The sequence below is a fragment of the Paroedura picta genome, chromosome 9 (genome assembly GCF_049243985.1).
Source record: "Paroedura picta isolate Pp20150507F chromosome 9, Ppicta_v3.0, whole genome shotgun sequence".
Lineage (NCBI taxonomy): Eukaryota > Metazoa > Chordata > Lepidosauria > Squamata > Gekkonidae > Paroedura > Paroedura picta.
In genome coordinates, this window is record NC_135377.1 from 67,119,964 (window position 1) to 67,133,115 (window position 13,152).

The 13,152-nt window shown below is 45.2% G+C and overlaps 1 protein-coding gene across 1 annotated transcript in view; it reads right to left on the bottom strand.

Annotated features, from left to right (window-relative positions):
• Positions 1-815: 815 nt before the first annotated feature.
• The window catches only part of ELOVL2 (ELOVL fatty acid elongase 2), a 67,479-nt gene continuing 55,142 nt past the window's right edge, over positions 816-13,152 (bottom strand). Inside the window, exons 5-8 of the mRNA XM_077353197.1 lie at positions 12,429-12,600; positions 11,089-11,213; positions 9,775-9,909; positions 816-5,354 (exon numbers count right to left, since the gene is read on the bottom strand). Coding sequence (XP_077209312.1) covers positions 5,226-5,354; positions 9,775-9,909; positions 11,089-11,213; positions 12,429-12,600 — 561 coding nt within the window. The 3' untranslated portion in view covers positions 816-5,225. The remainder of the gene's footprint in view (positions 5,355-9,774; positions 9,910-11,088; positions 11,214-12,428; positions 12,601-13,152) is intronic.

Below are 13,152 nucleotides of genomic sequence, written 5' to 3' on the forward strand. Positions count from 1 at the left end.
CTCGGATAAACCTGAAAAGTACTCGAAGCAGCACTGATGCAAGTATTTCCAGGTTTTTCTGAGCCAAACTGCCCATCCCTAGAATGGTTGTGCATTTCTCCTCTGGCCCACCACGGGGCAGCACCGAAGAGCTCCCAATCCCAACCTTCAAAATAGCTGAAATGCTGTGAGTTACTTCCAACTTTGCCTCAACTGATTATATTTTATATATAAGCCCTCTGGGGCCTATTATGTTTTGCATCTTAAGCTATTCTGTTATCATGCTTCCTAGGAGACAACTTGGTTTATCCTAAACAGCAAAAACATTAAGGGATTAGCAGGTCAAAAGAGGCTTTTAAAGCGTTTCAATCTTTGCCATTAAATACGATCTTTCTCGGTTGCCCTTTGGACTTCTGGCACCACCTAAGAACTTTCTAATTAGGGGGAAAATGAAAATAACCGAAAGCTGGTCAGAAGAGTTTGGAGTAGGTTGCCTCCGTTGGTCTGGGATCAGGAAGAAGAGTGAAATTCTGGCAGGGGCTCATGGGAATTGTAGTCCATGGACATCTGGAGGGCTGCAGTTTGACTACCCTGGGTTATGATATTACTTGCTTTAATGTTTCTGAATCATTTTCTTTTTTCACAAATAGCCTTGAACTAAGGAAATATGGTATGGAAATGGCTACATAAATACCTCCCAGGGTCTATTAAGTCTTTCACCTCCTTGATGTACTTCCTAGATTAGGGAGGAAAGGGGCCGATCTTGTCCCTGGCGTCTCCCTCCAAGTCATTTCAGTGCCTTGCAGCGGGAACAAGAGAGAGACCATGAAATGCACTGACTGGAAAAGGTATTTATTTCAGTGGTACATTACAGGAGAATCGCTTTAAAAAGATTCCATTTGGGGTATTTCAGAATAGCAGCATCTTGTTCATGGTGTTTTTACATTTTGAGCAAACCTGATTTCTAATTTGTCAAGTGTTTTTGCGTCTGTAAGACGGTGTGTTTTGTCAGCCCTTTGAAAGATTGAGTAAGGCATCGTTCCTCTTTTAAGCATAAGCTTTTTTTTAAAAAAATGAAAAGGCAGTCTCAAGATGTCTGATGGGCTAGACTCAAGAAACTGGAACCAACCTGTGACATCGGAAGTTCTCTAAGAGCTCACCCAGTGACCCCAGCAACATCTTCATAGCTCAACGGTTCAGAGACAGTTGGGTAAAATTTCAATAACTATTTTCCTCGCTTTTATGGTCACCAAGTTCTGGGATATGGGACCTCATTCCTTCTGAATCAGTCTAATGGGAGGCTGAGCATTTTTTTGGTGTGTGCTTTTAAAATCATACAACCTCTCTGTACTCATGACCTAAAGCTGCCTATCTCATTGTTCTCCCCTCTTCACCTCATCCTCACAACGACCCTGTGAGGTGCACTAGGCCAAGGGCTGGTAATGGGCCCAGTGGCACCAGCAGGCCCCCATTGGCCAAGCCGGGACACGGACCTGACTGGGTCCGTGCTTTGGCTAGGCTAAGGCTAGGCTGGCTCACAAATGGCTCAGGGTGTAGCAGATGATGGATTTGCAGGTCATCCAGAATATGGCTTCCCTGGAGTCTGGTCACACTCTCGAGTCTGCCAGCCCAGCTCAGAGTCTTTCTGTGATCTGTCCTCCTCCTGTCCCCCTGCTCTTTCTTTCTCCCAAGAAGCTCAGGTCTTTTGAATTGGCTCTTGCTCCCTCCGCTTTATCCTCCTGGGATGTAAATTAGGGTAAAAGGTGTATAGCCAGGGACCACCCTGGGAGTAGGGTTATTATAAGTCCAGGTCTCTGGAATCTTTTTATTACATCACATTATTGAGAACCAGCATGGTATCGTGGTTAAGAGAAGCAGACTGTAATCTGGAGAACTGAGTTTGATGCCCTACTCTTTCACATGCAGCCAGCTGGGTGACCTTTGGCCGGTCACAGTTCTGTTAGAGCTGGTCTCAGAGCAGTTCTCTTAGAGCTCTCAGCACTATCTACCTCACAGGGTATCTGCTGTGAGTAGATAAAGGTGTTGGGAAGCCACTTTGGGAAGTGAAAAGTGGAGTATAAACAACCCAGCTCTTCTTTACTACATTAGACCAGTGCTCAGAACAGATGCTTGTGAAAATTTTTAATTTGAAATTCAAATGGCCAGTTTGGAAACCACCTCTTCAAAGAGATTCCCCTTAAAATGAGAATGGGTGCCTTTGGTTTTCATAGTTCTGTGACGAGGGCTTTGCTGGGGCGGGGCGGGGCGGGGCGGGGGGGGGGGGACACGATGCCTTCTTTCCCGTATCCCATCCAATGATTACTTTTGGAGATTGCAGAAGTCTCTCCTCACTGGTTGCCTGAATCATCCCAATATTCTTTCCTTATTGCTACACCTTAGCAATTAACATCGTGACCAGGAGAGAGGCTTTCCTTGTATTGCTTTTCAGGGATGACGCTACATTTAATTTTTTTTTAATCAAGCAAGTATAACGGACAGCCTGATTCTCGACTGGTTTCCCCAGAAGTAAATCCCATTGATAACTGTGCTTTGGACCCCAGTCCTAGAAGGGTTTGTTTTAACGTCCAGAGACTAACGTAACTTGCTAGTTTCGGGGCTGCAGCCCCCGTTATTCCCTGCTCACTTCTCCGTACTTCCATAACCTCCTCATCTATGGCGTCTTCAGGGTTGGAGTTAGAGCCACAAGGGAAAGAAAAGCTCCCTGCGCACTGCTGTTGGTGGTGCAGATGGGGAAAGCTGAGTGGCACCAAGGAGCCCAAGGCCCCTGTCCTGCCCCGGCCTCATCTGAGTGGGCTGAGCCCTCTTTCCCTGTGTACGATGCGGGGGTCGTCAAGCTGGCCGAAGAACCAGCCGTCCAAGCCCTTCACAAAGCAAAAACACCCCCTAAAGGCTAGCCAAGGACGCAGGTGAGCCAGCCCTAGAAGCCTCAGGTGCATCACTTTATTTCCAAAGAGATCACTTCAAAGTCATTTGCAGACTTGCCTGAGCCCGGTTGGTTTACTCTTGGGTCAGCAAGCGTCTCTCTGCACTTGTTCTCCGTTTTTGTGTGTCTTTGTACACTGCATGCACCACTGGGTTGCATGAGTCTGGCAGAAGCCAGGTTTATTGGGTGGACGGCCCCATTTTGGGTGAGGGATCTGGAATGCTTGGATCTCTTCATCTCACACTCCCAGTATGTTTACCGAGAAACGTTTGAAGGGAAGAGATGGGACCTGAAGAACTTGTGTTTCGTTTGATGCGTTGGTGAGACTTGTGACTGTCCTTGCTCCAGCCCAGGCCGTGACAGCAACATGGCAGCAACATGCTGGGGTGACACAGCTAAGTCAGCTTAGATGCCGCACTAACAGCATCTTTGCTCTTTGTGGCCCTATCCATTTTGGCCAGCCCCACCTTTGCCCATCTGAGCCCACCTGCTGTGCTTTGTCTGCTGGCTTGTTGCTTAGTGATGGCTCACCAAACCAGGCTCTGTTCCCGCCCATTTCCTGACACTTAGCTAAACGGAGTGAAATGTACATCCAATAGCTGCAAAGCCCTGTTTGAAAGAAGGCTGGATCTTAGATTACAGAAGTGTGCTGGTAATCCGAGAGAGGCCATACAGCAGCCAACCGGTCATCGTGGACAGGTGGCAGCGAGGGCCTCAAGATGAACCCTCCCCCTGATCTTGCCTCCTAGCACTGATCCTTGACCTCTCACCCACCCCAGCATCGGGTGGGGGTGCAGTCTTAAACTGCTGTGATGGCAAACAGCCCCGAAGTAGACCTAGTGGATGCTAGAAGACCACCGAGGGGGAAAGCTTGTAAAAGTTGGAGATAGCCTCCCAACTAAATATATTTCAGCCCTCTTTATGGGCAACCTCTGTGCATCTTTGGCTTCTATAAGCAAAAATAAGAGGGCAAACCAGGAGCCAAAAGGTTCTGATTTTAGGAATGTGTAAGTTATTAGAGCTTGTGGCTTTTAAAAATCTTTTCCTCTGATTTTAAACAAGTACTCTCCTAGCAAACGTTTAGGAAGGTTTTGTGACTTTAAAATCTTTCCCCATTTTTAAATCTTTTGCCCTGTTTTAAAACAAGTACTCTCCTAGCAAACCTTTAGGAAGGTTCTGTGCCTTTTTAAAAATCCTTTCCCCTGTTTTTAAGCAAGTATTCTCTTGGCAAACTTTTAGGAAGGTTTTGTGACTTCAAAATCTTTCCCCGTTTTTAAACCTTTCCCCCTGATTTTAAACAAGTACGTGTTTTGCGTGGACTTTCCCTTCCTGAGCCAGGGAGCGGGAGGGCAAAAAGGCCATGAATAATGTTACCATCGACTGTCACAATAACTATCACAGTGTCTAGGCTATACAAGATTTGGTGTGTGAGACACACTTACTGAGAGGCGAATTACAGCTGACACGCTTGTTCGCTTGTAATCTCCTGCGATTCTTAAAAGTGGGGTGGATGCCACTGTGTGCAAGTTCTCATGGCAGGCCCACGCAGAGCAGATGCCTCTATTGGCACTAACTTGTAGTCAAGCCTAACAAGGCCTTGGTCAGACAACTCCTGCCCTTTTGCTATAACGGAAGCCATTTTGGGACACGTAGGTGGTGGCAGTCAAGTGTCATGGGCACACAAGCTGGGGGTACGCCCCCCCCCCATCTATCATTGATAGAATGGAGGGAAGGAAATAATTTGGAAATGAAATAAAGTACCTGCTTTGCCTAACCCCGATATTACTGCGTGTGACGGAAGAACTAATAACGAAGCAGCTCGCAGATTAGATCCTAAAGGTAGTACGCTAGTGCGAAATGCAACCACACTTTAAATTTTTCTGAAGCGAGGGTTGTGTCAGGCGTTCTGCCCCACTGGAGATGAAATTGTGGCATTGTTTTTGGCTGAGGGGTGCGGACGATCGCAGCGTCCACCCTGACACATTATTCTGCTGGTGGTTTTCATCAAAATGTTAGCTACTACTTTGCCTTCTTAACCTTAAACGACAGCGAGTTAAACACCTGGGAGCAAGATAAATGTAACCAGACTTGAGACGAAGGTCGTCCTAAAAGCTGCGCCCGCTCGAATGATCGACTCGAGCCCCGCAATCCTAAGAACACATTCCTGGGAGGAAGCCCCACTGGAGAGTGAATGAGGCTGACTTCTGCCTGGACCCGCTTAGGATTGCTCTCTGTCTTTTTTAGGAAAAAAAAAGAGTGGGAGGAATTTTGTCGGCTACAATCTATTGTTAAAGTATACTCCTTATTGTGCTTTCTTAGCGGTCAGAGCACCGTTAGCTGCCGATATGTACTCTTTGTGGAACCCGTTCTTGATTTCTGTCAGCGGAGAGACGTCTTTCGTGTCAGTCCTTGAAGGTCTTTTCCGATATGTCTGGAGGGAAAAAAATACCAAGAAGAAACAAAATTAGGAGTTCTTCCTATGTCTCAAGTAGATATAAAACATATAGAAGTCCACCAGGTAACTTTTAAGGACCTTTCCTATGCATCCTTCGGGTGGTCCATTCCCAAGGACTTTGTTCATCTCCTCTTTTCAGCTGCCTGAAAACAGATGCTGTCCTGGTACCCAGTCAGCTGGAGCCTGACAGAAGGGCAAAGAAGCTTTTGGGGTGGTTTAGAGCAGGGGTAGCTAACCTGTGGTCCTCCAGATGTCCATGGACTACAATTCCCATGAGCCCCTGCCAGCAAATCATAGAACAGAATCACAGAATCCTAGAGTTGGAAGGGGCCATACAGGCCATCTAGTCCAACCCCCTGCTCAACGCAAGATCAGCCCAAAGCATCCAAGAAAAGCGTGTATCCAAAAGGTATGACATTTCACATCAAAATACTTTTGAAAATTCATGGTATAAAAAAAGTGCATAAAGTACTTGTTGTGGCTTCCTTCTTGGTTTACACCATTCAGTGGCAGCAGATGAATTCCTTTCCTAATCAGCTGCCTTCTATACTGGCTCCTAGATATGAGTGCAGTAGCAGTTTAGGGACCAGCAAGATTTTTGGAGTATACGTTTTTGAGCATCAAAGCTCCTCTCATCAGGGACCTGACAAAGGGCACTTTGACTCTCAAAACCTGAAAATCTTGCTAGTCCCTTTTTCAACCTTTGACCGCGATCCCATTTACCCCCCAGCAAGCTGGGTACTCATTTTACCGACCTTGGAAGGATGGAAGGCTGAGTCAACCTTGAGCCGGCTGCTGGGATCGAACTCCCAGCCTCATGGGCAGACAGCATGTTGCTGCCTTACCACTCTGCGCCACAAGAGGCTCTTGTGACTATTCAGAATTATGACTATTCACCTCTGAAAAATGGGTCTGGTGCCTACATTTTTAGATTGGTTCTCTGAGCCAAAGGAAATGTGTCAAGGCCTGAGATAAGGGTTAGCTTACCGACTAATCCTCTCAGGAAGAAGTGAAGGACTAGGAGATATTTACTTGTTAGTAAAGTATAACCTGACCCTATCCGGTCTTCCTTCCAGTCCTCTGATGCTGTGGGGTGGAGAATGATGGAAGAGGTTCCATGCAGTATAACAGTATGTCTGTGATGGGGTAAGGTCTTGCGTCATGCTTTTAAGATGGCCGCATTAGTGGATTATGCCTGTAGCACTGGAGATGGCCAAAGTGATGGGTAACCCTCTTTCTGCAGAAGGAGAACTGCTGACCCCTGCACTAAATCTAGAGCAGGGGCTTCTCCTCTCCTCCCCCCACTTTATTATTTAAAGAAATGCCCAGCAGCATCTTTTCTCATGGAACTGCTGATAAGCAAGATTCTGCAGAAAAGTCATTGCTCAGCTTGTTATGTTAAAAAAGGGAGAAGCTCTTTTCCACCCAGTACAAGAACACTATAGTTGTGATTAACAGCGGAATGCAATATTGTTAAAACCAAAGAGGTACAACCAAGGCAAATATAGGGAACATGAAATGTGCATTTCTAGGGCAAAAATTTGCCTAGAGCCCGCTGCTGCCACAAAAGTCAGCACAAAGGAGATAACTAGATCTTTGTTAATGAGATGGAATGCTTCTCTTCACCATATACCGGAGTAGCAGCACACCCAGCACAGGGTATTGTGATTCTCTGAGTGCTTTTCATACACGAAGCACTTCAGTTTCATGTTCACAACCAGTCTGTGCCTCTACAGCTGGCTAACAGATGGCCCAAAATCTAGAGGGAATCCTTGGAGCTCAGCTAGCCCTCCCCCATTTGGGGGAGAGGGGGGAGGAAATTAAACTGATGGTGAAGTAAATGAGAATAAATGTAGGTGTATTTACTACATCACAGAGTGGACAAATCTTTAATCTATTTTCAATTGCTGACAGTCAAACTCTGGATTTCAGGACGATTGAGTGCCCTGTTCCAAATTCCGGTGTCATCTTTTACCCAATTCCAGTCTGTTTCCAAAGCTTCCAAAAATCAAGTATTGCTACTGGTATAATTAAGGCTGATTGATTAAAACCACCAAGAGGCCAGCACACCATCAAAATATAAAATGTTACTCTCTTCCACCTGTAAACCAGATTTTGAAATGACAAAGGAAAGCCGCTCTGAAAACCTGCACTTTCAAGATGGCATGGTGTGTATGTTTCTTTTCACTGAATTGTTAATGGCCTGACTTGTAAGTTAATGATGCAGAAGAAGCTGTGTTGATCTGCTTGAGGGAGTTCTGGGTTGGCTTTAACTCCTGTGCAGACAGCCGTTCAGCTAATGAGCTCCTACCACAACCATCACCACTTGCTGTGTGTATTTAATATGTATGATGCTTTATGTTAGTAGCTCACGTATAGGTTGAAGCACTGGGTTTTTTTTCTCTACCCTACTTTTCACTACCCAAAGGCGCCCGAAAGCAGCTTACAAACACCTTTCCCCTCCTGTCTCCACAACAGACACCCTTTGAGGTATGTGGGGCTGGGAGAGCTTTAAGAAAGTTGCTCTATAAGAACAGTTCTAACAGAACTGCAAATTGTCCAAGGTCACCCAGTTGGCTGCTTGTGGAGGAGGAGTAAGGAATCAAAGCCGCTCCTTAACCATTATATCAAGCCGGTTGGGTTCCCAGATGTCTCTGTTTCTGCAAGGTAAGCAATAAAGCTCCCTAATACCAGATTATGCAAACCCAGAGGGTGCATTGGATTATATAGATTTGCTTTGCTCTCTCATGAGGAATGTACATGTACATGCATGTGCTGTGCTATGTGACTGTGCCCCGCTCAATACCTTGTTTGATGCAAATGGCAATTCATCATTCCCATCCGAGGCCAGCAGCTTGAAGCCAGCTCTAGATTCCAGCACTAAGACTTTAACTTCCATGTCGCTTCCCTGTGTTGAATTCCAGCTGTTCTTATTGTACTGGGTTTGCTAGCCCCTGTTTTAATGTCACATGTCTCCCCTTCCCCAGTTATTAAATCCCGGTGAAATTTGATTTTGCTTTGGGAGCCAAAGACAAGCAAGGAGTTTGCAAAGGACTCCAAACGCTGCAGAATTGGACACTCCCCCCCCCCCCCCGCGGACACATTATCACACTGCAGTGAACACATTATCACACTGCAAGATTGCTGAGGTCGTGTCTCTTGCTCGCTTTCATGGTGAGATCTGGCATGAGTGATGATTTTAAAATTTAATAGGATTCCCTTATCGTGTTCAGCAAATGTCAAGGGAAAGTTTGACCAAATTGGCTGTGAGGAGGTGTGGCCCCTTTCCCAAGTTTTAGTTAATATCAGCTGGTCATCAGTCCTCATCCAATAAAGGAGAGATTTGTTAGCTAATCTTATAATGTCCCCTGTGAGCATCTAACCCCATCATCTCTAGTAACCTCAGGTGGGTAGCTGTTTTGGCCTGAAGCAGCAGAACAAAGTTTGAGTCCAGTAGCCCCTTTCAGACCAACAAAGTTTAATTCTGGATATAAGAAGGGCTGTTTTTTATACCCCACTTTTCACTACCCAAAGAAGTCCTAAAGTGGCGTACAAACACCTTTCCCTTCCTCTCTCCATAGCAGACATCTTTTGAGGTAGGTAGGTCTGAGAGAACTCTTAAGAGAACTGCTCAGTGAGAGCAGCTCTAAGAGAACTGTGACTAGCCCAAGGTCATCCAGTTGGCTGCATGTGGAGGACGACTGGAGAATCAAACCCTGTTGTCCGGATTAGAGTCTGCCACTCTTTAACCACTATACCATGCTGGTTCTTTCATGTGCCTGAAGAAACGTCAAACTCAAAGTGTGCTTGCAAATGGAAGTTTACACCCGGAATTATACTTCATCCCTAATAGTGAAACATACAGTTCTTCAAGACCATACACGGTCAGGTTCCTGTGTACCTTAAGGACCATCTGTTTGCATATATTCCCCAAAGAGTGACACGCTCTACCCATTCAAGCCACCTGGTGATCCCTGGCCCTAAAGAAGTCCGCCTGGCCTCGACCAGAGCCAGAGCCTTCTCCTCCATGGCCCCAACCTGGTAGAACAAGCTACCCAATGAAGTCACAGCCCTATCGGAGCTCAAACAGTTTTTCTGCCAGGCTTTCAGATGAGGCTGATAATGGGGACCTCACTCCAACCTGTCCCCTTGTCAGGCAACCTTGACTTCCAGTATGTCCCTGACTGTTGCTGTTATCTCTTTCTGCTGTTCCTGATTACCTATGTAAGCGTTTATATCCTTTCTCATTCATGTCGTTTCAGGTGTTCTATGTGTCTTTCCCATTCCCCTCTGATTTTGTGTGTACTGCCCCAAGATGTCACAGTGAGGGACAGTGTATAAATTGCATAAATGAATAAGCAAACAACACATGTATTCTTCCTCTCCCCCAGCTTACCTTAACATAAAAGTTAACAAAGAGAATGACTAGTGTGGCCATGTATGAGGACTGGAAGATCAGGCAACCAAATGGAAATCCGCATGGCTTCACGACAGCACTGAGGGTGTGTGTAATGGTGAGCAGAAACTGTATCTGCAGGGGGAGAAAGACACACTTATTGTTGGCACAATTAGGCATTGGGCCCAAATTCCCCAAACACACTTGCAAATTCTGCATTGCTGATATATGCCCACAGAAATAATTTTAAATGCACCTTAATAGTATTAGGCTGCGTGCATATTTTTGCTCAGTAAGAAGGTGGTAATAACTCTTCACAGAGTCAGACCTCGGTAGTTTCTTACATTTTGTCAGGAAATACTGTGCATGGCTATAAATAAGCGTATAATTATTAATACAAAAGCCATTTGCATTTGTTGCCAATTTATTGCCTAAAGCAGGGGTAGTCAACCTGTGGTCCTCCAAATGTCCATGGACTACAATTCCCATGAGCCCCTGCCAGCAAATGCTGGCAGGGGCTCATGGGAATTGTAGTCCATGGACATTTGGAGGACCACAGGTTGACTACCCCCTGGCCTAAAGTACCCAAGCATTTAAATTTAAGCATCTAAATTTAACATTGGCTACAAAGAACCCAATGCTAGAATGATCAAACACATTGCAGACTTAGGTTCCCCAAAGGGCTACAGACCATGTTGTCTTTGTAGCCCATGTTACATTTACATGCTTTTTGACAAGAAAGATGAATGAATTTTGATTAACCTGGTGAATATATTTATATTGATGAAGGCTTGTAGCCAAAACATCCACCTTGTTAAATAACATGAGTTCCAGTTTTCGATACTTCAAGCGATAAACTTGGCAACACAGATGCTTTTGTTTTAATAATTCTAAGTTTGTTTAGAGTTGTACATAGTAATTTTACTGTATTTAGCTTGAAACCGTAGACCTCATAACAAACTATAGTGGGGGGGATTAAGATGAGGCCCCAGCAAGATGAACACAGCTTTACTGAACAAGCAACATAATGATCTATGCCAGCCTGAAATTTGACTGTCATTTTCTTAATGGGATAGTCACACTTTTTAAATGCCATAACTCTAGATAGGTCCCTATTCTCCTCCTCCTACCCCCCTCTATAGAAGAAATAATCTGTTGTATGAGAATGTGCTCCCACTCTCACCCCCACCCCCAGCCCAGTTTTCTCCTTAGCCCTGTTTGAAGATGGTTTGTAAGGGGGTTTGGCTTACTGCTGGGTAATTTTTATATTTCACACTGCAAATCAACAAGAGCGAATGAGAATCTCAAGTGTACCAGCTGTGCCTGCGTAAGGTATTTCTTCCACCATAAATACTTGTGCATGGACGGAATCACAGACAGACCGTAGTAGGAGTACATGAGGACATGGATAAAACTGTTCAGAGTGGGTCCAAAGAAACCTGTAACAAATGCATTAAACTGGTTAGCACAGTGCATTTTCGATAAGGGTCAGGTGTTCTAACCACCAATGCAGCCACTCACAGACAATCTGAAGAACTGACAGAATCCAGCAGTGCCTCTTTTTGGATTCAAGGCTCTTTCAGACAATGAACTGCTCTGTAAATACTATATGGGTCTGGAGAAATATGAGCAGGAGCTGTTCTGTGGGTTTATGTTGCTCCCCTTCCCTCCCTGGAGGCTCAGCAAAAGAGGAGACCGTTGGAAGGGCAGATCTACCTGGTAGTGTGGCAGACTGGTTGAGCTCTTCCTCAGAGAGAGAACAGAAGGAGAAAAGATTTAGCATGATTAGTAGCCAAAATCTGTTCCCTTTATTGCACTGTGATCAATTGTGAAGAGCAGATCCTATGGGCCACTGTCCCTCCAATCCTTACTGCAGCAACAGGCGGTAACAAATCCCATTCTTTGTATTCAGATACTGAAAGGAGAGAAAGCGGGCATTCCCAGGTCTCACCAGCACAGCACAGATTGGGCTGTAAGTAGAATTTCTTTATTAGAATCACAGAATCAGAGTTGGAAGGGACCTCCAAGGTCATCTAGTCCAACCCTTTGCACAAGGCAGGAACTTACAACTATCTGCCCACACACACTGACCCCAACTTCATGCCCAAGTGATCCCCCCACCAAAAATCTCTAGAATCCAGCTTGGCCTGGAGGAAATTCACCTACCATCCCACAGTGGCGATCAGCAATTCCCTGGGTCTGCAAGGACCACAAGAGACAAACACTGGCACATCCCTTCCTGCCCACCCACTCACAATCTGCCTAAGTTCATGGAATCAGCATTTCTGTCAGATGGCCATCTAGTCTCTGTTTAAAAAGTTACAAATTACTTTGCATTTTTATCCATCACAAATTCTGCTGAACAGAGGCATGTATGAGATGGTCACCATAACATACGAAATCGGACAACACAGAAAAAATGGCAACTGAAGAGCAGCTCTGTTTATTTTACAGTGTGCCTCACCACCCACTCACTGCTTCCTTCACGTACCTAAGATTCCTAAATATACCAAACAGTAACCTCAGATATAGCCAAATCTCGAATAAATGAAAATACCCAGTTTTAAGCAGTACAGTTTCTCTCTAATATATAATCATAAATGTGTCTGTTTTGTTCACATATTTAGACTACAAAAAAAGGATAAAATCCTCACTTTGTCCACATGGTATCCAGTTCATGACACACCACCAGATGTTAAACATCGTCGCGTGATGATAAACATGAAGGAAAGTAATTTGATTGTTTTTCTTCCGTAACACAAAGAAAATAGTGTCAGCAAATTCAATTACTTTGGAAAAGTAATACCACCACAGCACCTTGGCCACCTGCAAGAACAAGACAGAGACATTAATATCCGCTGCTTGAAGGAACTGCATCTGCTGTTCCGCAAGAATGTTCCGTCCAGGTGAAACTTCCGCTTACAAATATCACTGTTGCTCAAATTAAACCAGGGCTTCCACAAGGGTGGAGCAGATTTCTGCCTGCAGAGCATGACTTTCTTACTGCAGCTCAAATTGTCCATGGAAAAGCTGCTCCTGTGCTACAGGAGACTCCAATGACAAAACTGGGCGGTTGCAACGATATTGCAGGATGGTGAAAACCGGACCTGACTGTCCAGAACTCCAGTAGGATCTTCATAAATTGCATGAGTGGGTGACAATGTGGCCATTGAAGTCTAACGGAGCTAAATGTAAGGTGATGCACACTGCGGCAAAGAATCCCAACTTCAAGTAAGTGTTAATGGTGCCTGAACCTGCTGAGACCGAGAATAGCTCAATGAGTGTCAACCTACTAGGCCACAGCACTAGATAGCTCAGGCAAGGCCAATCCCATCAGATCTTGAAAGCTAAGCAGGACTGACCCTGGCTAGTATTTGG